Source organism: Microcebus murinus, chromosome 3, assembly GCF_040939455.1.
Source record: "Microcebus murinus isolate Inina chromosome 3, M.murinus_Inina_mat1.0, whole genome shotgun sequence".
NCBI classification, from domain to species: domain Eukaryota; kingdom Metazoa; phylum Chordata; class Mammalia; order Primates; family Cheirogaleidae; genus Microcebus; species Microcebus murinus.
This window is the reverse complement of record NC_134106.1, coordinates 29,949,500-29,974,846: the sequence shown is the minus strand read 5'-3', so window position 1 is coordinate 29,974,846 and position 25,347 is coordinate 29,949,500. Positions and strand designations below refer to the sequence as shown.

General features: G+C 39.1%; 3 protein-coding genes across 9 annotated transcripts in view; 2 read left to right on the top strand and 1 right to left on the bottom strand.

Moving 5' to 3' along the window:
- The window catches only part of EIF2AK2 (eukaryotic translation initiation factor 2 alpha kinase 2), a 39,972-nt gene extending 36,970 nt beyond the window's left edge, over positions 1–3,002 (top strand). For all 4 annotated transcript variants that reach the window (XM_012788435.3, XM_076000668.1, XM_076000669.1 and 1 more), the window contains one exon: positions 21–3,002. In XM_012788435.3, coding sequence (XP_012643889.2) covers positions 21–179 — 159 coding nt within the window. In that variant the 3' untranslated portion in view covers positions 180–3,002. The remainder of the gene's footprint in view (positions 1–20) is intronic.
- A 3,534-nt stretch (positions 3,003–6,536) lies between these two features.
- GPATCH11 (G-patch domain containing 11) lies at positions 6,537–17,629 on the bottom strand. Its single transcript, XM_012788433.2, has 10 exons — positions 17,480–17,629; positions 15,715–15,838; positions 13,772–13,843; positions 12,667–12,893; positions 11,499–11,540; positions 10,366–10,486; positions 10,147–10,237; positions 9,251–9,367; positions 7,304–7,385; positions 6,537–6,624 (listed from the first exon to the last, which is right to left on the bottom strand). The coding sequence occupies exons 3-10, from the start codon at positions 13,816–13,818 to the stop codon at positions 6,569–6,571; spliced, it is 783 nt and encodes a 260-aa protein (XP_012643887.1). The 5' UTR covers positions 13,819–13,843; positions 15,715–15,838; positions 17,480–17,629; the 3' UTR covers positions 6,537–6,568.
- A 41-nt stretch (positions 17,630–17,670) lies between these two features.
- HEATR5B (HEAT repeat containing 5B) overlaps positions 17,671–25,347 on the top strand; it is a 100,754-nt gene continuing 93,077 nt past the window's right edge. For 3 of the 4 annotated variants that reach the window (XM_012788431.2, XM_012788429.2, XM_012788430.2), the window contains exons 1-4: positions 17,671–17,775; positions 18,618–18,765; positions 22,270–22,481; positions 25,112–25,220. In XM_012788431.2, coding sequence (XP_012643885.2) covers positions 18,640–18,765; positions 22,270–22,481; positions 25,112–25,220 — 447 coding nt within the window. In that variant the 5' untranslated portion in view covers positions 17,671–17,775; positions 18,618–18,639. The other variant, XM_076000667.1, reaches the window with a different exon arrangement.

Here is a 25,347-nt window from a genome sequence, read left to right as displayed (position 1 = left end):
GACTTTCACTATCATTACAGAAAATTCTTCTACAGAAACTACTCTCAAAGCAACCCAACAAGCGACCTACCACATCTAAAATACTGAAAACCTTGTCACTGTGGATGGGTGATGTCTTAGATGTCTCAGAGAAAAAGAGATGTGATGTCTTAGAGAAAAAGAGACTAAACACACATTAGGGCTCTTCTGAAAGAGCATGCTGCTTCTGTTATGCAATTGTCCTTTGATCATCTAAAATCTGGTAGGGAATATCAATATGAATTTACCTTTTATCTTCATTTTTCCACTTAATTTTTTTTTTTTTTTTGAGACAGAGTCTCACTTTGTTGCCCAGGCTAGAGTGAGTGCCGTAGCGTCAGCCTGGCTCACAGCAACCTCAATCTCCTGGGCTCAGCGATCCTACTGCCTCAGCCTCCCGAGTAGTTGGGACTACAGGCATGCGCCACCATGCCCGGCTAATTTTTTGTATATATATTTTTAGTTGGTCAATTAATTTATTTCTATTTTTGGTAGAGACGGGGTCTCAGGCTGGTTTCGAACTCCTGACCTTGAGCAATCCGCCCGCCTCGGCCTCCCAAAGTGCTAGGATTACAGGCGTGAGCCACCACGCCCAGCTTTCCACTTAATTTTTTACTACTATTACAAAACCCTGAGACAAGCTGGGCGCGGTGGCTCACGCCTGTAATCCTAGCACTCTGGGAGGCTGAGGCGGGCGGATTGCTCAAGGTCAGGAGTTCGAAACCAGCCTGAGCAAGAGCGAGACCCCGTCTCTACTATAAATAGAAAGAAATTAATTGGCCAACTAATATATATATATATAAAAAAATTAGGCCGGGCGCGGTGGCTCACGCTTGTAATCCTAGCACTCTGGGAGGCCGAGGCGGGCGGATTGCTCAAGGTCAGGAGTTCAAAACCAGCCTGAGCGAGACCCCGTCTCTACTATAAAAATAGAAAGAAATTAATTGGCCATCTAATATATATATATATAAAAAATTAGCCGGGCATGGTGGCTCGTGCCTGTAGTCCCAGCAACTCGGGAGGCTGAGGCAGTAGGATTGCTTAAAGCCCAGGAGTTTGAGGTTGCTGTGAGCTAGGCTGACGCCACGGCACTCACTCTAGCCTAGGCAAGAAAGCGAGACTCTGTCTCAAAAAAAAAAAAAAAAAAAAAAAAAAAAATTAGCCGGGCATGGTGGCGCGTGCCTGTAGTCCCAGCTACTGGGGAGGCTGAGACAGGAGGATTACTTGAGCCCAGGAGTTTGAGGTTGCTGTGAGCTAGGCTGATGCCACGGCACTCACTATAGCCTGGACAACAAAGCGAGACTCTGTCTTAAAAAAAAAAACAAAAAACCCAAAAAAAACACAAAACCCTGAGACAAATAAAATACTCCCCAAATATGCGTGGCTCTTTTTGAGTTAATTTGATTGAGACCTGTGTTAAATTTTTTTTTTTGAGACAGAGTCTCACTCTTTTGCCTGGGCTGGAGTGCCGTGGCATTAGCCTAGCTCATAGCAACCTCAAACTCCTGGGCTCAAGCAATCCTCCTGCCTCAGCCTCCTGAGTAGCTGGGACTACAAGCATGTGCCACCATGCCTGGCTAATTTATATATATGTATGTATATGTGTATATATATATATATATGTATGTATTTTAGTTGTCCAGCTAATTCCTATTTTTTTAGTAGAGATGGAGTCTCACTCTTGCTCAGGCTGGTCTGGAACTCCTGAGCTCAAACGATCCTCCCACCTTGACCTCCCAGAGTGCTAGGATTACAGGTGTGAGCCACCATGCCCAGCCTGACCTGTGTTAATTTCTTTTTTTTTTTTTTTTTTTATTGGCTACATCTGTGGAATGTGTTAATTTCTTATGGCTGCTATAACTAACAAATTACTTGGGGGCTTAAAACAACATACATCTATTCTTACAGTGCTGGAGTCCAGAAGTCTAAAATGAATTTCACTGGGCTAAGGTTTTGGCTGGGCTGTGCTCCTTTGGAGGCTCCCATGATGTGCCCCATGTCCAGCGTTTCCCGAGTAAGCTCCAGCCACATGGTCTGCACAGTTTTATCTGAACAGGCTTTTGCACTCAATGGCTCTCTCCTGTGGTTTCTACCTGAAATTCCTCCCCCCCCCCACCCTGTTTTTGAGACAGGGTCTCGCTCTGTTGCATGTACTAGAGTGTAGTGGCACAATCATAGCTCACTGCAACCTCAAATTCCTGGGCTCATGCAGTCCTCCTGCCTTAGCCTCCTGAGTAGCTGGGACTAGAGGTGCATGCCACCATGCCCGACTAATTTTTCGATTTTTTGTAGAGATGGCGTCTTGCTCTTGCTCAGGCTAATCTCAAACTCCTGGCCTCAAGCAATTCTCCTGCCTCAGCCTCTCAAAGTGCTAGGATTACAGGCATGAGCCATTGTGCCCAGCCTTTCTTTTTTTTGTCTTAAATAACAGCTTTATTAAAGAGATATAACTCACATACCATACAATTCACCTATAAAGTGTACAACTCAGTGGTGTTTAGTATATTCATAGAATGGTACAATCATCATCACAATTTTAAAACATTTTTCTCACCCCAAAATGAAACCCTATACCCATCAGCTTCGCACTCCATTTTCTCATAGCTCTAAGCAACCATGAATCTACTTTCTGTCTCTACAGATTTTACCATTCTGGACATTTCATAGAATCATACTTTTGGTCTTTTTCACTTAGTATAATGTTTCCAAGGCTCATCTATGTTGTAGCATGGGTCAGTCCTTCATTCCTTTCTATTGCCAAATAATTACCTATTTTATGGATATACCATATTTTATGGATCCAATTAATCAATTGATGGACATTGGGTTGTTTCCATTTTTTGGTTATTATGAATAAAGCTACCACAAACATTTGTGTCCATGTTTTATGTGGACATATTTTCATTTCTGTGTGTACTCAGGAGGAGTGCAGGGTCATATGGTAGCTCTGTCCTTATACCTTTGCATATCAAAGTTATATCCATCTGTCAGAACCCAAATTCAGTGATACTTCTACAGTGTTCCACCATCTCCCACTAAAAATGAATCTTCTCTCTAGCACTCCCATTGTTTAGTGCCTCATTATTGTGCTTACTTACCAGTTTGTCTTGGAGCTTGGTCATTCCTGCAAGGCTGTTTCCCTTGTTATACTGGGAATTTGTGGAAAGCAGGGGGCAGGTGCTCTTATTTTTGTATACTCCAAGGCAGCCAGTGCACTGCCCTGCAGAAAGCAGGAACTCTGTAAGTGCTTTTGAATTGGTGTAGTAGAAATGTTTAAGAATTTCATATGCTTAATTCCACAAAATGTGTCTATAATGTTAAATAATAATGTTCACTTTTGAATTTCAAAAATTAAATGTTTGCCAAATAATGCTTGAAATAAACGTGTATACGGGAAACTAATTTGGCACATTAAAGTATTTAAATTTCAGAAGCTACAGTATTTTGGTTTTTTTTTTTTTTTTTGAGACAGAGTCTCGCTTTGTTGCCCAGGCTAGAGTGAGTGCCATGGTGTCAGCCTAGCTCACAGCAACCTCAAACTCCTGGGCTCAAGCGATCCTCCTGCTTCAGCCTCCCGAGTAGCTGGGACTACAGGCATGGGCCACCATGCCCGGCTAATTTTTTCTATATATATTAGTTGGCCAATTAATTTCTTTCTATTTATAGTAGAGACGGGGTCTTGCTCTTGCTCAGGGTGGTTTCAAACTCCTGACCTTGAGGAATCTGCCCGCCTCGGCCTCCCAGAGTGCTAGGATTACAGGCGTGAGCCACCGTGCCCGGCCAGTATTTTGGTTTTTTAGTTAAGAAAATGAGACATTTTAGAAATTCTAGAAATTTAGAAATTTTAGAATTTCTATCTAAAAATTCTAGATAAGACTGTGAATAATAAATGTAGCATAATGTAAATAAAAGTAACTGACAATATGATGTGTTAAACCTTAACTTTGCTTTAAAGTTTCAAATCATATGAATATTCCTAAGTAAATTAAAAAATTATTTTCAATGTTTTGCTTCCTTGAGTTTTCATTATTGCCTAGCCATGAAATCATAAAAGGCCTATATGAATAAAAATAAGTTTTTATTCACATATATATTTTTTTGGGGGGTGGGTGGAGGATGTGGTCTCTATGTTGCCCAGGCTCGAACTCCTGGACTCAATGGATCCTCCTGCCTAAGCTTCCCACACCCATTTGAAAGCCTGTATTTTTAACCCTAGATAGATGAGAATGGAGCTCTATCTCCCAGTATCTAAGGATGGTCTAGTTCTAGCCCCAGGCCTATAAATGTAGACCACAATCCTGATGAACTCATGGGTTCTATCAACATTAATCCAACATTCTCAGCATAATTATCATGAACATATTCAAAATATTTTAGGCCACTGAACAGATGGTGGGTTGTCCCTATATTTAGTAAGAGAAAGGGAAGCCAGCTCCTGCCTAACTATATTCCATCTGAAATTATCCACATGGCTTTGAGACTGATTGAATGTTAGTATGTTGGCTGAAATGACACGAAAAGATTTAACTGTAATACCAAGGGAAAGATGTACTCTTTTGTTTTAGCTACTAATAAAATTTTATTATTTTTAAACAAACAATTAAACATTAAACAACAGTATTCAAACCATGTAAACTTTAAATACTTTATATTTACATTCATAAAAATAATAACTACCTTTCTGGATGAAGAACTGAGGCCCAGAAGTTAAACAGATTAATGGTTTTCAAGCTCTGCTGCACCTCAGAATCAACAGTAGGATGCCCAACCCACAGCAACCAATTATATATGAATCCCTGGGGGTAAGACCCTTGTAATATTATTTTTTAAAGCTCCTCAAGTTAAAGTGAGGAACAAGTGAATTAGGTCATACTAGGTCAGAAACTAATAACAAGTTATACTATTGATTATCTTAACCTATGCAAGTAGGTTAGCTTTTGCTATTTCTTGTGTATGCTGTTTCTAATAAAAGGAGATGTTGATCTCTTGCTCAATGCACCTTGAGAGGTGAACTGTAACATCACACAAGTGAGATCACAACTCTAGCCAAAAAACAGTGCTGCTCTGTATTTATAATAACCTACAGCACTAGCCCTTATGCTCAGGTGCTTATGGGACTCATTATTGGGACTTTAAAATATAAATACAGATAGCCAGGAACACTAGTTAAATCAAGTCACTAGTGGAGACACTAGAGCATATGAACTTTTTTTTTTTTTTTTGAGACAGAGTCTCGCTCTGTTGCCCAGGCTAGAATACTGTGGTGTCAGCCTAGTTCATGGCAACTTCAAACTCCTGGGCTCAAGTGATCCTCCTGCCTCAGCGTTCCAAGTAGCTGGGACTATAGGCATGTACCACTATGCCCGGCTAATTTTATATATATATGTTTATATATATATATATTTTTAGTTGTCCAGTAATTTCTTTCTATTTTTTTAGTAGAGACAGGGTCTTGCTCTTGCTCAGGCTGGTCTCGAACTCCTGAGCTTAAGCGATCCATCCTCCCGCTTCGGCCTCCCAGAGTGCTAGGATTATAGGCATGAGCCACTGCGCCTGGCCTGAACTTTTTAAAAGGTTCCTGATTTTGATCCCTGACCCTGGATGGAGCCCTTTAATAGTGTGCCATGTGGTATGTCCTTACTTTAAAGGTAAAAGTTGAATCAACACCTGCTAGGAATGTTGTCAAGGGGGTTCCAAATTCAGTAAGTACTTAGATCACATGATACTTAAAGTTCTTCCCAATTAAGTTTCTTTAGCCAAAACACTTACATCAGAACACTTACAATGTATGTATACATTGCCATGAAAACTCACGATTTTACCAGAAATATCATAATTACTTTGTCTCTAAAACTGATTAGAATTTACTAGTGTTAGTGGGACACTGCTTTGACATCAGTCTTATTGAGGGGAATACTTTTCCTCTCCTCCTCATGCTTGGGTGAAGGGAAGGGAACTTCTCCTTGCTTCTTGGGAGAGAGAAGGATGGAAAAAAGTTCTCTGAACCTCATTCACCCCTGGTGGGTTCCCTAACCATAAAAGCTAACTGGTGGCAGAATGCAAAGATGAGCTCTGCCCCAACAAGGCAGAGGCCTGCAGTTCCCTCCAATTAGGGAGAAATATTAGGATCTGATTAGGGAAAAGATCAACCTTATTCCCTAATTCAGCTTCATCACTGATAAAGCTGGTATTTTTAGCTTCCTCTGACTCTCATGTCTTATTTCTCACTTTGTTCCAAAATGAAGAAAGGATAACAGAGTTAGTTGCTGGTGTTCTTAAACCTCATAAGCATCACAATGCAGCTATGAATTGTAACTGTACATGTCTATGACACTTGTGTTCTCAAATAGCATTGCATTATTCTTTAAGTCAATGAGCGATTATTTTCTAAAGTACAAAGTATGGACTTCTAAAGTACAAAAAGAACAAAACATTATGTAAAGGCCCTCTTTCTTTACTGGCATAAACAATTTGGGATTTCTAACTGCTGAAATGTCTACCTCTAGAAAACAATGACATTTTTCAAGTTTCCACTTTATTGGGAATAACCTTAGTCATGATCTGCAGAAGTTGGTCCTGGGCAATTTGAAGATAGGTCTTCTTTATCTGTAATTTATGTGAGGAAAATAAAAATTAATACAACTCTTACAGTAAACTATTCTAGAAAATAATTTCAATATGACATTCATTTATTTTTGATCTGCTGTGTTTGCGACTTTACTAAACAAACCAGGAAAAGATAAAAACAGCAATAACCAAAAATTCTTCACTCTCAAGTACAAAGTTCTTAAATACAAGTTAGCAAAGGCAGGTTGGACAAATGCATTAGGAGTGGAAGCACTTAGCTCTCTAAGTCATTTGGCAAGTTTTAAACCATTTCTTTCATTACAATGAAAGTGGATTTCAACATATCTAATTTTTATGGTTTAGGGACAATATTCTACCTAACTACATAAAAATTAGTTCTAAAAGTTTAATATAAACATCTTTCAAATATCTGTAGCCCAAGAAAGAATCTCTAAAAATAAAGTATGAAAAAATTCATCATCCTCAGGTTAGTTTAAAATTTTTTTCTTTTAAAACAAAACACTGAAAAATTCCCTTCTGCATATTGTTTCTGAAAAGTTACATGTAATTTTAATAGGGCCTTAATTATTTCTATAGCCACTATTTTTTGAGGACAAATGGAATAAAAAACTTCCATTGTCTGTTAGAAATGTGACTTTTACTAAAAATCAGATCATTTGTATTCAATATTTTTACAAAATATGAACCATTTTCTTACCTTCATAGGCTGTTCCACACCAAATACAATATAGATGTTCTTGTCTTAAATAACTAGTCAGTATTTGTAATTTTTCCAGTACCTAGAAAGAAGACACAAGCATATTAATAGTTCACATTGAACAGAACCTTAGTTTTCTGGTTCTTAGATCATGCTGAATTAGCCCAAGGGTACAAATCTTCTGTTATATTCTCAAACAGTTATTAGAGGTGTAAAGGGCAGAAGTATTAATAACTTATTTGAATATGTTCCAGTTTATTAGCCACCTGAGATTTTCACAAGTCTGCCAGACACAATAGGGACTACGTGTTAACATTCAGAAAATAGTTTTGGCTGGCTTTATTATAATCAGCATCCTTTAAAGACCCCTTTTTCTTTCAAGGCATCTATTTCCCTCAGATAAGGTAAAGATGAACACTGTCATCTTTGCCATAAAAGTTCTCATTAATGGACTCCCAGTTAAGTGGAATATAGGTTTTCCAAATAGTGAATATTTTCTATCAAAATTTTTTTTTTTTTGAGACAGAGTCTCATTTTGTTGCCCAGGCTAGAGTGAGTGCTGTGGCATCAGCCTAGCTCACAGCAACCTCAAACTCCTGGGCTCAAGCAATCCTGCTGCCTCAGCCTCCCAAGTAGCTGGGACTACAGGCATGTGCCACCATGCCTGGCTAATTTTTTTTTCTATATATATATTAGTTGGCCAATTAATTTCTTTCTATTTATAGTAGAGATGGGGTCTCGCTCTTGCTCAGGCTGGTTTCGAACTCCTGACCTCAAGCAATCCGCCCGCCTCGGCCTCCCAGAGTGCTAGGATTACAGGCGTGAGCCACCGCGCCTGGCCTCTATCAAATTCTTTTTTTTTTTTTTTTTTTTGAGACAGAGTCTCGCTTTGTTGTCCAGGCTAGAGTGAGTGCCGTGGCGTCAGCCTAGCTCACAGCAACCTCAAACTCCTGGGCTTGAGTGATCCTTCTGCCTCAGCCTCCCGAGTAGCTGGGACTACAGGCATGCGCCACCATGCCCGGCTAATTTTTTATATATATATCAGTTGGCCAATTAATTTCTTTCTATTTATAGTAGAGACGGGGTCTTGCTCTTGCTCAGGCTGGTTTTGAACTCCTGACCTTGAGCAATCCGCCCGCCTCGGCCTCCCAAGAGCTAGGATTACAGGCGTGAGCCACAGCGCCCGGCCTCTCTATCAAATTCTTATACTCAAGTAACCCTAGGAGTGTATCTGCCTTTCTTGAGTAATCTCTACTTGCTTTTGATTGTATTTTTTTGTTTTGTTTTATATATGGGGGTGGGGGAAGAAGTACACATTTAGAATCACTTCCAGAAGTTTAACAGGAAATAAAGTATAAATTCAACACTTATGTGCACATATGCAAGTAACATTCATTGGTTGTCGGACAGGTGGGGGGGATAGGATGGGTAAATTCACAACTAATGGGTGCAATGCACAGTGTCTAGGGGATGGGCACACTTGTAGTTCTGACTTGGGTGGTGCAAAGGCAATATATGTAACCATAGTATTTGTACCTCTGTAATATTCTGAAAAATATAAAATAAAACATGCATATTAAAAAATTTAAATAATTTATATTTGCAGCTAATCCATCATCCAAACTAAAGCTGAAGGGAGAGGGCAAATGGAAGCTAAAGGGAAAATTACATGAAAGTTTTGATTTAGGATTAATAAAATAATCCTATAATGTTCTCAACCATGGGCTATTTTTCCCTTCAGGGGACATTTAGCAATGTCTGGAGACATTTTTGGTTGTCATGAAGAGAGGTGCAACTGACATCTGGTGAGCAGAGGCCAGGAATGCTGCTAAACATCTTATCATGCAGAGGACAGCCCCCCACAACAATGGATACCCACTGGCTGGAAGTGTTAATAGTGTCAAGGCCGAGACACCTTGCTACAAAGGAAATGGTGCCAAAACATACACTTAAATCTTCACTCGTATATTCATCTTCATCCTGTTCTTTTTCTTCCTCTTCCTCTTCTTCAGTCTCCTCTTCAAGCCTCAACCAGTACCATGCCTCCCTGGGAACCTGAATATTCTGAAAGTACAGAATTATTCTCTATGAAACATAGCTAAACATAAAATTCACAGTACGTTCATGTCAACATGAATTCATTCTTTTGATAAATATTTACAGCTTGCTGCTTTAAGAGTAAAAGGACTGTGCCATGAACTATGTGCATGCAAAATTCAATTACAGTACTGTCTCCAAATTGCTACTGATAGTCTGTCAGGAAAAATGTGTATGAAATAATAAATATATGCCAGGAAATCATAAGTGTCATGAAATATATTCAAAACAAAGTGCTATGTAAATACAGAAAAGTGAGAGATTGCTTCCGGCATTCTATTTATATGAGGAAAATTTTATAAACATTTTTGAGACTCCAAATGAAGTTATTTTATTTTCCTAGTACTTAAACATCTAAGACACAGAAAGGCAAAGATAGAATTTTTTTTTTAACCATTCAAATCTGAAACAGATAGCATTCCACTTGATTTTACTAGTTAGACACATATAAGACACTGAATATGAACTGAAAATAGGCTATTATGGTTAATCAAATATTATGAAGAACAGAATTTCTGCACATACTTATGGGTAATTCACACATAATGTAGCTTCTTGCAGTAAATAAGCCATTGTTGTTATCAATTATCACAGGTTAGTAGTGCACTTTAAATGAAAGTTTTAATGGGTGGAAGGCTAGATAAAGCAGACTTGGAGTTTTGGTTTGTTTTTTTAAATAAAATATACAGCAAATCATACTTGATGCCAAAACACTTTACTAAACTGAAAGCAGGTAAAAGGCTTACTTTCTGGGCATCCAATTGTTGACAGGCTCGCTGGCTTCTTCTAAGATCTCCTTCTAGCTTCATTTCATCTTGCTTAGTTTTAAGTCGCATTCTAATTGAAAGAAAAAATTGTACACTAAAAGTCTATATTCTCTTCAACCAGTTTTCTATGCCTAAGTACCACAGAACATACAACAATAAAGAGATGAAACCGAAAACAGCTCAAATATACAGTCTTACCGAAACTGTTCTGCAGCTTTTTCTTGAGCTTGGTTTTTCATGTGAATCTTTCTTCTGTAGCTTTCTAATTTTTCCTCTGCTTTCCGTTTCAATAATGTCTCGTGACCAACACCACTTTTCCCTGTTCAAATAGAAAATTCTGATGAGAAACTTACTGACTTGATACTTTTTTTTTTTTATTTTTATTTATTTATTTTTTTGAGACAGAGTCTCGCTTTGTTGCCCAGGCTAGAGTGAGTGCCGTGGCGTCAGCCTAGCTCACAGCAACCTCAAACTCCTGGGCTGGAGTGATCCTTCTGCCTCAGCCTCCCAGGTAGCTGGGACTACAGGCATGCGCCACCATGCCCGGCTAATTTTTTATATATATATCAGTTGGCCAATTAATTTCTTTCTATTTATAGTAGAGACGGGGTCTCGCTCTTGCTCAGGCTGGTTTTGAACTCCTGACCTTGAGCAATCCGCCCGCCTCGGCCTCCCAAGAGCTAGGATTACAGGCGTGAGCCACAGCGCCCGGCCCTGACTTGATACTTTAAAACACAACAATTTAAATATTTACAAATTAATGCAATTCTCATTTGCGTATAATTACTCACAAATCATTTGACTAGAAGAATAGGAGACAACGCTAGGTTTTTTTTTTTTCCCAAAAGCCCAAACACATGATCTGATTTTTACAAAGATCATTAGTCTCATCTTATAGTAATACTACATAAATTTTATTCTAAAATCAGGAAAATACCATGAACTGTCATACTTTTATTTAAATATGATAAATATTAATAAAATATAGTTTTTCTCTTGAATTTATCTAAAGTATTAAGCAAAACATTTAATGGATAAGTCTGTCTCAAAACACTTCTTTAATGGACAAAAACAGTATTGTGCTTTCAGTGGTTACAATGATGTTTTTCTCCATATTTTTATGATTTGAATTGTATTTTATACTGACTAAAACGTACTTTTATTTCTAGTTTAAAATGTTAGAAGTTTAACTAACAAAATTTTACTGAAGGCTTCCTATGATAAGAACTGTAACAGTACCATCATAAAGTATTTATTGAATAAATATATCTGGTAAATCTAATTGTAAAGTTACTATTACTGGTAAATATGCTCAAAAACAATTACATTACCTGTTTTGACATTTAGAGGAATCGGTTCAACAATACCATCTCCTAAAAGAGAGAATAAAACACCAACGACTTTAGAAATTCTTTGTCACCTACTGTTATCTCGTATGCAATAACAAATCAGCCATACGATTTTTGAAGCAACTGCCATTTTTAAATACCAAAACAGTCCTAGTGAAGACAAAACAAAACAAAAACACAACAAAAAGAGAAATTTTTCCTCAAAGTACAGGCCAGTATACTTGCATGCAACTTTATAATGCTCTATACATATCTCCTCGAGTTTCAATGATATTCAAAACTGAAATCTGAACATCAATACTCTACATATTGGCAATTACCTCCCTTGTCTTCAAATACCTAGTCATCATAAAGGCTGATTCACAGCCTCTTGTGCCACCTAAAGGTGGGGTTTTAAGAAATGACATCACTAGCAAGGCATACTGGTGCACATCTGTAGTCCCAGTTATTTGGGAGGCTGAGGCGGGAGGATTGCTTGAGCTCAGGAGCTCGAATCTAGCCTAGGTAAAATAGTGAGACCCTGTTTCCAATAAAGGAAAAAAGAAAGAGTGACAACACTGATAATATAGGTCTAAGAGGATGACAGCCTTAAGAGAAAGCAAAGCAATTATTAATACAATAAAGGAGAAAAAAGAAAAAGAGTTTATAGAAGCTACTATAAACATATAGCCTCTCTCTAGACATATACTGTCTACATATTAATAAACAGTTCACTTCCAAAAAAGGGAGGTGAAAATGGAATCTCCAACTGGACAGTCACTCAGACAGTTGCCATAGGTACAGAGCAAGCAGGGCAGAGTCCTGCCATCATCCTCAATGCTGTTTCACTGTCTTTGGCCATTGCACTTCTCAGCCCATCACCTGTCAACATTCTTTGCAGCTTCCATCGTAAGCCACATCCATCCCTGTTGTTAGTGCCTACACAGGTAAGATGGGCTGGTAAACAGCTCTTGATGGCGCTGTGGGGTCTAAAATGGATGTGAGAAGACAAATGTTTCCTATAAGGCTTGTTAGCACTTAAGAGACTAAAAAGCTTAAGTTGTTTTAATTCTGTGTAAATGGATAAAAATTAAAGCATCAGCTTTAGTCCTCATCAATAAATCACAATCGGGTGGTTAGGAACACCTGTCTATTTCTGAATGTGACTTACCACTTTTGCCAAGAGCCTGACCACTTTTATATCCCATCTTTTGGAGCAAAGCAAACCCTTTGTTTTCACAGCCCAGTGCATTCTTCAACCCAATGTCACGTCTTTCTTGTTCTTCTTCTTTTAAACTCTTCTGCCTACTTTTCACATTTGCTTCCTGTTGCTTTTCTTCTTTTCGACGGGCTTCTCGGATTTGCCTCAGCATTGGCAAACCTGGTCTGACATCTTCTCTGAACAATAATGGAAGAAGTTATTTTAGATGAGTACATGAAGTTTTCTCATAACTTTGCCAATACTCTCTTGACACTAGTTAATATTTCAACACTACTTCTACAATCATCTTTGTCATCACTGATACAGTATCATCAGTGACCTCCAAGAATGGCTGTTTTAGTAGAAATGATGAAGGCTGGTGCCAGGTTGTAGGAAACTAAACGAAGAATAGAACTGAAGAAATTAGAAATAGTAAGTTTAGACTGATTTTTCTAGGAGGTTGGCAACAACAAAGAACAAAAGTGAATAGCAGCTAGAAGAGACAATAAAATGAAATAAAAGAAAAGGAGTAAATTTCCTGGGAAGAGGGCAATAAAAAGGATCAAGGGCAGAAGAAAAATAGTTAGCATTAAAAGGAAGAAGGGATAGGGTGCGGTCGCTCACGCCTGTAATCCCAGCACTCCGGGAGGTGGAGGCAGGAGGATCACTTCAGGTCAAGAGTTCGAGACCAGCCTGAGCAAAAGCGAGACCCCGGTCACTACTAAAAATAGAAAAAATTAGCCAGACAACTAAAAATAGAAAAAATTAGCTGGATGTGGTGGTGTATGCCTGTAGTCCCAGCTACTTGGGAGGCTGAGGCAGGAGGATGACTTGAGCCCAGAAGTTTGAGGTTGCTGTGAGCTAGGCTGATGCTAGGGCACTCTAGCCCGGGCAACATAGGGAGACTCTGTCTCAAAAAAATAAAGGAAGAAGGGGCTCTTAGTATCTTTCTATGGAGACATTGGAGGTATTTCCATAAAGCAAGACTAACTTTTCATATTTAAAATCAATGTCATTGCTTAATAATCTACATGTTTTATACATACCATTACGTTAGGTGTGCACATTTACTTACTGGACATTAATGAAGGAATCAGACATATAGTCCTCTTCTTCCGCCATGTTCAACTTAAAACGGCAATAGTATCTATAATCAAATAGGATACAGTAAGAATTCCTACATATATATATGTATATATATATTTCAGTCTATCAAAATGGAAACAAACCTTTATGTACTCCCAGCCACAAGCTTTCTCTAGAGCCCTACTACCTATTTGAGTACTCTTTGGGCATCTTTATCTGTGGAGCTCTCAAACTCAACAACCCAAACAACTCATTTCCTTTCCCCGCAAACCTTCTGCATCCCTTCTATTTCCACATGAATGTCATCACTATTTCCCTGTTCTGACCTCTTATACACCTCTGTCAATTCTTCCTCCATAATGTTCCTCACAGACATTTTTTCTACAGTTGTGACCAATGCTTTAGTTCAGGCACCTTTTTCTCACCTAAAGTGTTATAACAATTTCCTAACTGGTCTCATTGCTTTTGGCCTCTCCTCTTCCAATCCATCTTCAGCACCCCTTCCAGAGTTATTATTATCATCATCATCATCATTATTATTTTTAAATACAAATCAAGTTAGGTTACTCCCCTATTTCAAAACCTTCAATAAACTTGACCCTGTAGGCAGTGGTGGACAGTCACTCTAGCAAAGTATGAGATGTCATCCTTCATAATCTGACCTGACTTTCCTTTAGGATTCACTATTCAAGCCACATGGGCTTCTCATTGCCCTCTGAATACATACCACAGACATTCCCTCCTGCTAGGCCAAGGCTACCTTCCTTCACAAAAACCTGTACTCTCTCTATAGCAGTTTACGTTCAAGCTGCTCATTTGGAACTTGACATAGGTAACACCTCACTTATATGGAAATATTTTGGGGGACAGTTTCCATCTAACATAGTTAAAACCATGTAACTATTAGCCCTTATAGGATTAAAATAAATATCTCAAACTTTATCATGTATATGAATTGCCCTGCTATCTTAAAATGCATAATATGATTTTGGGGCTGGATCCTGAGTTCTGTACTCTAACAGGTTCCCAGACAATGTAGCTAGTCCAGTTGCTAGAGACAAAAGTGTATACACATATGTTGTTTAATCCTGCGCATCATTCTTTCCTTTGGGAACCCAGCCCTCTGCCCTCCATGTGGTTCTAGTGGAGAGTGGCAATATCAGTACCCTTTATTCCCTTGGGCACAAAAACAGCCAATTATAGTACCCTATGTCCCAGCAACAGGGGAAGGATGACCCAAACAGGGAAAATAAGCATCTCTTCCCTTATATGATATGAATATACGGGCTGTGGGGAAAAGCAGCTCTCTTTAGTGGGGTTTCTGAAGTGGGGATATCTGAAGCTGGCCTGTGGATGGCCATCTTCTGTGCCATATGAAGAGAACCTGTCTGAAGAATGAAGCTAGATAGAGAAAATGGAGAAAGTCAGGCTTAAAAGCAAGAAGTCACCAATTCTAGTTTTCAAGGCCCTGATTTCTTTGATGCTGTGATCTAGCATTCTTCCCAGCAAAATGCATTATTACATTTCTGCATTATTTAAGCTTGCTTGAGTAGGGGTCCTGTCAACGGTAACCAAGAATCTGGACAATCACATTGGATGAAAAAAGGATTACAGTACCGATTTTCAATATTTTTAGTATATATCTTCTCAACTAGGCTATAAAACACAAAGATGAGTCTATATTCTTCCTACCTACCACTGCATCCCAAACATCATAAATTATTAATAAATGTTTAGCTACAATGAGGACAAGAAGGGTCTTTTTTTTTTTTTTCTTACACCTGCTACTTCACTGCTTAAAGAAGGGTCTTTAATATTTGTGATTTTGTAATAATAGAATGCTTTTGTTCTTATGTCAACAGGTCATTTTAAAACACTGTTTAACAAATATACCATAAACACAGAAAATACACAAAATAAATGTATACTTACTTAATTACTGTGAGGCGAATGCTCTTATAACCTTGTGGCACCCTCCAAGATGGCTCTCAGTGATTCCTGCCTCTTGGATTGCAATATCCTTGTGTAGTCTACTACCACAGTGAACAGGATTGACCTGTATAAACAATAAGATCTTATGGAAATGAAGGAGCTGACATTTTGGTCATAATAGACACTGCAGCTCTTAGATCACTTTAACTCTGAAGTTAGTAGATGCCTCACTGGCAGGAAGTCAGCTGTCACATAATGAAGACACTCATGAAGCTCTATGGAGAAGTCCACACCGGAGGAACTGAGGCCTCCTGTCAACAGCCAGCACAAACTTGTGAGTCACAGGACTTAGCCACCTTGTTAATGGCTCCTCTTCCCCAGTCAAGCCTTCAGAAGACTCAGCCTGTCTGGCATCTTCACTACAACTTCTTAAAAGTCCAAGCTAAATTAAGCTAAGCTGGTAACAAATTCCTGACCCACAGAAACTGTGAGATAGTAAATGATTAGTTATCTTAAGCTGCTAAATTTTGCAACAGTTTGTTATACAGAAAAACATAATACAAACCGTCACCCACATCAGGAGACAGAACCTTTTCAACTACCCGGGAGCCTTCTCTGTCCCCTACCCTATCACACACCTCCTTTGGTTCTAGGAATAGTCACGATTCTGTCTTTAACGGCAATTACTTCCTTCCTTTTCTTTACAGTTTCATTATCCACATGTACATCCTTAAACATTACAGTTTAGTTTACCTATTTTTAATTGTAAGTTAAAAATGTGTATGATTATATACAGCATTTGTGGTAATTCACTGTCTCTAAACCTCAGATTCTTTATTTGTAATAATAGGTTTTTTTTTTACACACAATGGTTTAGCACTTACCCAGCATATTATATATTTTTATCACTTAATTATCATCAACAACTGTATGAGGTAGGAATAGCGAGCGCCGCTTTTCAACTGGAGAAATTAAGGCCCAGTCTGGCTAAATGACTTGTTCAAAATAACAAAGAATTCAGGTCTCAGCAGTCTTGCTACTGCAAATAGGATTATCTTATTTTTTAAGGATTAGATTATTTTTAATTATTTTAAGCTATATTTAGCTCTAAAGTGCTAGGCAGATCAGTATGGAGTTACAGTTCTTTTTAAAGCACCCTTTCTATTGGTACAATATACTTTAGCATCATCAATTCCCATCAAACATAAGCACACACTTTACAAGGTGATATCCTGGCAAAGGTGACAGTGGCCTGGACTAGAGTGATAGCAGTGGAAGTGGTCGGATTTGGGGTATATTTGAAGGTAGAGCTCACAGGATTTGCTGCTGGATTTTAGGTGGTGTGTAAAGAACGATGTCAAGATTATGCCAAGCTTTTGGCCTGAATGCAGGGAAGAATGGCGTTAACATTTTTTGAGAGCGGAGAGACTGCAGCAGTAGGTTTCTTTCTCTTTTTCCCTTTAGCGGCGTGGAGGTGGCAACAGGAGTTTTGTTTCAGACATATTGAGAGCCCCATTACATACACAAGTGGAGAGATGGGCTACACAGCTGGATATACAGTAGAAAGGTGACAAGAAACGCCTCACTCCCAAATACTTCCCTCAGGAACCGCTGACCCCTTCCCTCCCGCGCTCTTCCTAGCCGGAGGCGTCCCACTGACGCCACCACCCTCGGGTGGGAAAGAGGCCGAGGGTGCCATGGGTAATCACAGCCAGCCAATGCGCACTGCCTATTACCATCCTGCCGATCGCCCCCAGATCATTACCTGGTAGCTCTACTCGCTCCGGTTCAGTTCTGGAGAATGCGCACGGCGTATGCTCCATTACACGCGCAGCGCATCGAGGCCTCTGCTCAGACTGAGTATCCGAGCGCAGACTCAATTGGAAACTTGCAGCAGGCGGGGCTAGGAGGACGTAGTGAGTGCGCTTGCGCAGGACCAGTTTTCCGCGCACGCGCTCTCCTCTCGCTTCCTGTTGCCCCGAGTGCGGGAGGCGGGGCATCCGGGTCCCTTGGTGGCAGCTTCTGCATTTGGAGCTCAGCTGATCGGCCCCAGACTGGGAGGTGAGGTCGCGGGACCATGCACATAGACGCGCACACAAACCCCGGTTCCCCTGTACATTTGCAGAGGGGTGGGGAGGAAATTCGAGTTCGTAATGAACATTTTTCCCCTTTCTGGCTCCGCGATTGTTCGGAGCCGCATCCCCGTGCGGTTGACAGCCTGAGGAACCCTGCGGAGGCCTGCGGCGGCCTCTTGCATCCCTCCCACCCTCAGTCCTCGGCGGCCTGGCTTTGCGCTACGGTCCTCGGAGTAGCCGGGTGAATTCAGACCCCGAACGCGCGAGGCCTCTGTCGCCTGCATTCCTGGGCCACCCGGTGCTGTCACTGACGCTGCGGCCACGGGAACCTGGCCACCCCGACCCATGCCTGCAGGAAGAGTCTTGGAGACGTGCAGTTTGGGGTCGTTATGCTGGGAGGTTTTGACCTCCTCCTGGGCTAGGTGCAGCGGGGGAGGGGCAAAGGTGCTATATACCGAGTGGTGGACGAGAAAATAAGGAGGATGGGTTGTCAGGCCCAGCTGTTGTGTTTGATCTTGGTGCTTAAGTTTTTTCTCATTTATAGAACAACTTCGTGACGTATGTGTTGCTAGGCATATTTCTTCTGGAATAATGCCCTTTTCGCAATATTCAGTTTTCCTTTCATCTCATTATTCATTCTTCCTCACCAAGCACAGTTGTTTTTGTACCTTTGTCCTTTAAAAGTAGTTTCTCAGGTTTTGCCTTGTTATATTTTTCCCCCAAATGACATGGGAAGTAAAGTCATACGTTTCGTTTCTTAGTGGTTACATTCATTAAGCTTTAACATTAAAAAATCCTTACAAAATCCTTTTACTCTGTTGTTTTAAGGTGGGAATTTAAAACTTCAGTAATGGAGTTAGCCCACAGTTTATTGCTAAATGAAGAAGCTTTGGCTCAAATCACCGAAGCAAAGAGACCAGTTTTTATCTTTGAATGGTTGCGATTTCTTGACAAAGTCTTGGTTGCTGCCAACAAGGTATGGTATTGCTTTTTTTCCTAATTGGGTTAACACAAAAAGATTATGTGTTCATGATTTGTAAGAAAACACACATTATGTTTTGGAAAGTTTATGGGTTACTTATGGAATTTGAGAATATTACATGATGGGTATTTCTAGTCTGTTTTTTTCTATTCATTGGTAAAACCCAAACCTCATTTAAATCCAGCTCATTGTCTACTGCATGTCTCTACCTGGGCAACTCAGTGTGACTGGAGAAAAACATGACTACACGACTGGTGTGACTTTAAATTCATCATTACCAAGTACAAGTGGTCTCTCAGTCTGCCTAACAATCTTATGTTTTTATTTATCTCTCTGAGGAGTAAATAATAGGCTTTTATTTTTTTCTTTCTGTTTCCTTCCTGTATAGCCTCTTTGATTCAATTTGCCTTTTATTGTCTGAGTGTTTTGTTTTCTGCCTTTAAAATTAGATACTTTGCTCAAAGATCTGATGATCTTTGGCTGTCTGATCAAATTTAATAGTTTTCTGGGCAGGGCCAGTTATGTTAACTGGACTTCACTGTAGGCTGGTTTGCTTACCTTATTATCTTAGGTTTCTCCAGGCTGATTATTTCCCAGAAGAGAGTTTTCTATTCTAGTGTCTGAAGAGTTAATGGCTACCTGCCTAGCTTCTAGGAATTGGGTGAGAAGACTAGGAACTTCAGTAGTCAGTATGTGAACTTTTACTTCTGTTTTCAGCACAGTTCCCCAGCCCACAGCTATGCCAGGGGTCCTCTAGTCCAGAGATGAGGTATTTTACTCTTTCTTGAGAATAAGATTCCTGTCTTCTTCTGGAATGGAGGAGAAAGTCTTATAGCTTAAACAGACTCTCAACCATTCCCCCATTTCTTGGGGCAACTTTACTCCCACCTCCAGAAGCACCTAGGACCTAAAAAACCATGATCTCTTAGGAGGTCTTGTGTTGTAAGTTGGGTCTCTTTTCAGCTTTCCTTATTGGGAATACTTGACTTCCAAATTTTGTGTTGATTCTTTTTCCTGTTTTATTTACCTTTGGGGACTTGTGCTGAAACGACTCTTCTCCAGCTATCACAGATCACAAATTGCCCAAAACAATGATCAATATTCTGTCTTTTTTGATCCATCCCCATCTTTTGACATAGCTTAGCCTTGACCCTGAACCACTAAAACATTTTTTATTTTGTTGTGAAATTGATAAATACAAGAGTATATAAAACAGGCCAGGCGTGGTGGCTTACACCTGTAATCCTAGCACGCTGGGAGGCTGAGGCGGGTGGATCGCTAAAGGTCGGGAGTTCAAAACCAGCCAGAGCAAGAGCAAGACCCCGTCTCTACTATAAATAGAAAGAAATTAATTGGCCAATTAAAAATATATGTAGAAAAAATTAGCTGGGTATGGTGGTACATGCTTGTAGTCCCAGCTACTTGGGAGGCTGAGGCAGAAGGGTTGCTCTAGCCCAGGAGTTTGAGGTTGCTGTGAGCTAGGCTGATGCCACGGCACTCTAGCACGGGCAACAGAGTGAGACTCTGTCTCAAAAAAAAAAAAAAAAAAAAAAAAAAGTATATATAACATCTAAGTTATGTTATACTTAACAACTAAGTATCTAAGTTATGAAGCATATGATTATCTGTATACTCTCCATTGAATTAAAAAATAAGATTGTTATTATTACTTTGCACAGTTTACATGAAGTTCTTCCTGTTTGCTTTTAGTTCCTCTCCTATTTCACTAGGTATTCCTCATTCTCTTTTGTTGGCTCTTCCTCAGTCTGGGGTACTTTTTTTCTATGTATACTTATTGCTTTAGTGATATTGTCTAATGTTATGATTTCTATTACCATGTATATGATAGTGACTCCCAGATATCCAGCTGTTTATTCCACCTTTTTCTTGTCTAAATGGTATCCTCGAGTTATCATATCCAAATCAAACTCTTGATTTCCCCTCCCAAACCTGCTCTTTCCCTCATGTTCTCCATCTCAGGAAATGACCGTTTCATCCTTCTAGTTGCTCAGGCCAAAAACCTTGGAGTCATTCTTTACTTCTCTGTTTTTCTCAAACTTTACATAATAGTCATCAGTGAATCCTGTGGTTTCTTCCACAAATATTTCCAGAATTTATTTACTTCTTATCATCTCCGTGGTTACCACTATCATCTCTTAGCTGGATTACTGTATCTGCTCCCTGTTTGCTCATGATACTTCCATCCATGTATCTTATAGAGTATTCTCAGCTCAGCAGTCAGAATGAACCTATTAAAACATTTAGATTATGACCCTCCTCCACTTCAAATTCTTGCTCAGAATAAAACAAATTTCTTACAGTGATATATAAGACACTGCATGACCTGATCCCTTCTACCCTCTGACTGCATCTCTTGCCACTTTCTCTCTCTTACTCTGCTCTGGCCAAACTGGCCTTCTTGCTATCCTCAGGGATGCCAAGCATGCTCCAGGCTCAGGACTTTTGCTCTTCTTGTTCCCTCTACCTGGAATGTTCTTGCCCCAGTCATCTGCATAGCTCCACCCTTCACTTTTCAGAGAGGCCTTTTCTTTTCTTTTTTTTTTTTTTTTTTTTGAGACAGAGTCTCACTTTGTTGTCCAGGCTAGAGTGAGTGCCGTGGCGTCAGCCTAGCTCACAGCAACCTCAAACTCCTGGGCTTGAGTGATCCTTCTGCCTCAGCCTCCCGAGTAGCTGGGACTACAGGCATGCGCCACCATGCCCGGCTAATTTTTTTTTTTTTATATATATATCAGTTGGCCAATTAATTTCTTTCTATTTATAGTAGAGACGGGGTCTCGCTCTTGCTCAGGCTGGTTTTGAACTCCTGACCTTGAGCAATCCGCCCGCCTCGGCCTCCCAAGAGCTAGGATTACAGGCGTGAGCCACAGCGCCCGGCCCAGAGAGGCCTTTTCTAACTAATCTAGGCACTGTTGCATCCCAGTGCCTAGAATAGTACATTACATACTTTAAGTGCACAGTAAGTATTTCATGAATGAATAAATGAATTCTAGGTATTGATAATAGGTAGATATATGTATTTTTTTTTTTTCTGTTTCCTAGGGCTCTTCAGTTTCTTTTGGCTTCCTTCACTGACCCGTAACTTTATGAACTACTGACTTTGCATTTACATGGGAAACCTATTTGGATTCTAAGATATCAGTTGTCCATACACCCAATATTTTGCATCCTTTGACTATTGATTTATTTCTTAGTAAGTTGGCCTGGAAACTTTTTGGATCAAGGTAGTTACTTTTAGTGGAAGCTAACTTGTTAGCATTGGAGAGGAATAAAGAAGAAAATTTAATCTAGGAAAGAAAGAATGGTTCATTTCTTACTGAACTCTTCCTTATCTTGAAAATGGTCATTTATGGTTTTATGCTTAAGGTAATATACATTTTAATTATTAGTGCACTTTAAATGTTAAGTATTTTTTGATTAAAAGGTGGCAAAAGTATATAGAAAAAAATGATGTTCTCTCTTTAATTTTTTTTATAACAGACTGATGTAAAGGAAAAACAGAAAAAACTTGTTGAACAATTAACTGGATTAATAAGTAGCTCACCTGGACCACCTACCCGGAAATTGTTAGCTAAAAATCTTGCAGCCCTTTATAGCATTGGAGACACTTTTACAGTTTTTCAAACACTTGATAAATGTAATGACATTATCAGAAATAAAGATGACACTGCAGCCTACTTACCAACAAAATTGTAAGTACTTATTTTGACAGAGATCTTTGAAGTTTTATTTGTTCTTTCAGGGAAACTTAGTAAGGGACTACTAACCATAAAGACCCCCAGTGGATAGAACCTGAGGCATTCTGCTGACAATAAAAACTCTAAGTAGATCTGGGAAAGGGAGTCTACTTCCACCTATCTATTACCATTGGGACTTCTAGCACAGTACAAAGAATTGATGTGGTGTCAGCAATTTGTACAGGGGTCTTTTGGTAACTTTGGATGGAGATAATATTGTCTGAGATAGAAAAGTAGGTGATGTAATTGAAGCAGGAATAGGCAAATTATAGCCTATTCCTAGGCCAGATCCAGCCTACTGCCTGTTTTGTAAGTAAAGTTATATTGGAATACAGACATGCCTGTTCCTTTAAGTGGTAGCTGCTTTCACACTATAATGCCAGAGTTCAGCAGTTGTGAAAAAGACCATTTTGCCTGCAGGTTTGCTGACCCCTAGATTAAGGGCTTAACCCAACTCCTAGCCCATACTTGGCGGTTTGGATCAAGGGCAGGCTTGTTGGAGCAAGTGTTAAGGGTAATGGCTATAGGGATATAGCCTATGAATGAATCAAATAGGAAAATCAACATTTATAGTACAATGAAGAGTACTATGGGAGGGAAAATAACACCTTAATAAGCTTGGCTATGGTGTAAGGAGAAAGCATTGTCAAGGAAGGCATCTCAGAGATGGATCAGTTAAAGAAGACCAACCATCAAAGAAGGATAGGTGGAAATGAGGTAAGGGGTTAAGATGGAAGGAGCAAAGATGGATATGATAGACTAAGGGTCAACAGACTTTCTAGAAAGGGCCAGATAATACGTATTTTTGGCTTTGTGGACTATGCATCTCTGTAGCAACTACTCACCCCTGTCATAGACAGTCTGTAAATGAATGAGTATGGCTGTGTTCCAATAAAACTTTATTTACAAAAACAGGTGGCAGGCTGGATGATGGGCCAGATGTCGCCACTGGCTGTAATTTGCCAGTCTGTTTTCTAGGTAAAGGAAACTGCTAATTGGAAACAAAAGTGGCTTATTTATACTTTATTTATTGTGCTTGTCAGAAGATACAAAATAGAGGATGGAGGAACCAGTTGTGAGGGGAAGGTAATGAGTTCAATTTTAGGCATGTTGATTCTGGAGTGGGAATAGCTGAGTGACAATATATAGTAGGTGGTTGGAAATCCTGGTCTGGATTTCAGAGATCTGAGTTGGGAATATAGTTTTGGTGGGTAGGGAATGGAGGAGATTTGGGAGTAGGCTAAACCCTTTATTATGAATACAGTTACCTAGGAAGAGGATATTATTTGAAAAGAGAAGACAGCCAAGGATACCACTGTAGAACACCACCATTCAGGGACAAGGGCAAGTGTAACAGCTTACAGAGAAAATCGAGAAATTCTGAACCTGGATGCTGATTATGTTGTGATTAGATTTTGTGTTGTCTGGGGTAGATACAGACTTCAGAAGTTTTAGAGGAGATTAGAGAATACTAGGGCTTTCTAGTTTATTTTGGAATTTTAACCTATGTTAATACTTTGATGATTTAGTTCACCACCACTTAGCAAATACATAATTTTGTAGTTCTGGTTAAATAGAATTTATTACATATTATTCATATGTATTTCAAATGGATTCATGGGTTCTGTTTAGGAATTTCCTAATATATTCTGGCCTGTGACCTCAGCCATTTTTAAATTTATCATCAGCCTATAGAGTATTGAAAAAACCATGAGATTTGTAGTCAAAGAGGTAAAGTTCGATTCCCTGATTCTACTATTTGTTATCTGTATGATTGTAAGCTAAATTTATTTAACCTCTCTCATCTGTAGCTTGCTCTGGTCACATAGCTATTAGGTGGCAAGTTCTATGATTTAGGCACAGACTCCAGAGCATCTGCTCTTAACCACTGTGTGTTATTTCTGCCTGTACGCTAAACTCACAGCTGTTCACTTACTATTGACGTGAGTGGTTGTGGGGTCATTTCTTACTCCTAAAGAGACGTGCTGCTATTACTTTATTCTTCCAAGTGTTCCATTAATGCAATTTAGATTAGATTTTACAGGTTTACAAATAACAGTGTAGTATTATTAAATATCTTATACATTTGTATTGTTCACAGGCAGGTACTGTGAGCAATACAAATGTATAAGATATATTCCTTGTTTATGGAGTTTACATTTCCACTCACAGGATAAGATAAAGACATATAAAATGGTCAAGTCACAACACAGTAAATGATACAATTTTGTCAAAATGTGTAGTTAAGTGTTATATATATAATAAGGGAAGAGAGGGGTTGTTGTGGATTTGCATAATTTTGAAAGTCTTCATAAAAGGAAAGCTTGGGTTTCTTAGCAAAAGGTGGGTATGATTTATTATGTACATATATGTTTATTCCTTTGTATTCCTAACAAGAATACAATTTGATTAACTATAGTATTCATTACAATTATAAAGGATAAACAAGTTGTTTTTGAAAGTTGAACATTAAAGATTATAGTCAAAAGTGTCCTAGGCAAATACAAATTGGTTTTTTAAGGTCAGTATAATGAAATTGTATCATTAACCTGAACAATAACCAGTGAAAATATCACTTCTTACAGGGCTGCAGTGGCTTGTGTTGGAGCATTTTATGAAAAAATGGGAAGAATGTTGGGCAGTGCTTTTCCAGAAACAGTAAATAATCTTTTGAAATCTCTGAAAAGTGCAGAGGTAAGTTTTAAAACAAATATTATTTGAATGTTTTGCTTCTGGCAAGAGTTAGATGTCAGTTAAAAATGTGTTTTTTTTCTGTCACTGTGGTATTCATATTGCTTAGTAAAGAGGTAATTTCAAATTA

Bases quoted from the DNA above. Each gene is read 5' to 3' on its own strand.
- GPATCH11 (XM_012788433.2), bottom strand. From the start codon at position 13,818: ATGGCGGAAGAAGAGGACTATATGTCTGATTCCTTCATTAATGTCCA. The intron at 11,541-12,666 runs GTAAGTCACATT...TCTCTCTTTTAG, and splicing joins TCAGGCTCTTGGCAAAAGTG to GAGATGGTATTGTTGAACCG. The intron at 6,625-7,303 runs GTAAGAAAATGG...CATAAATTACAG, and splicing joins GTGTGGAACAGCCTATGAAG to ATAAAGAAGACCTATCTTCA.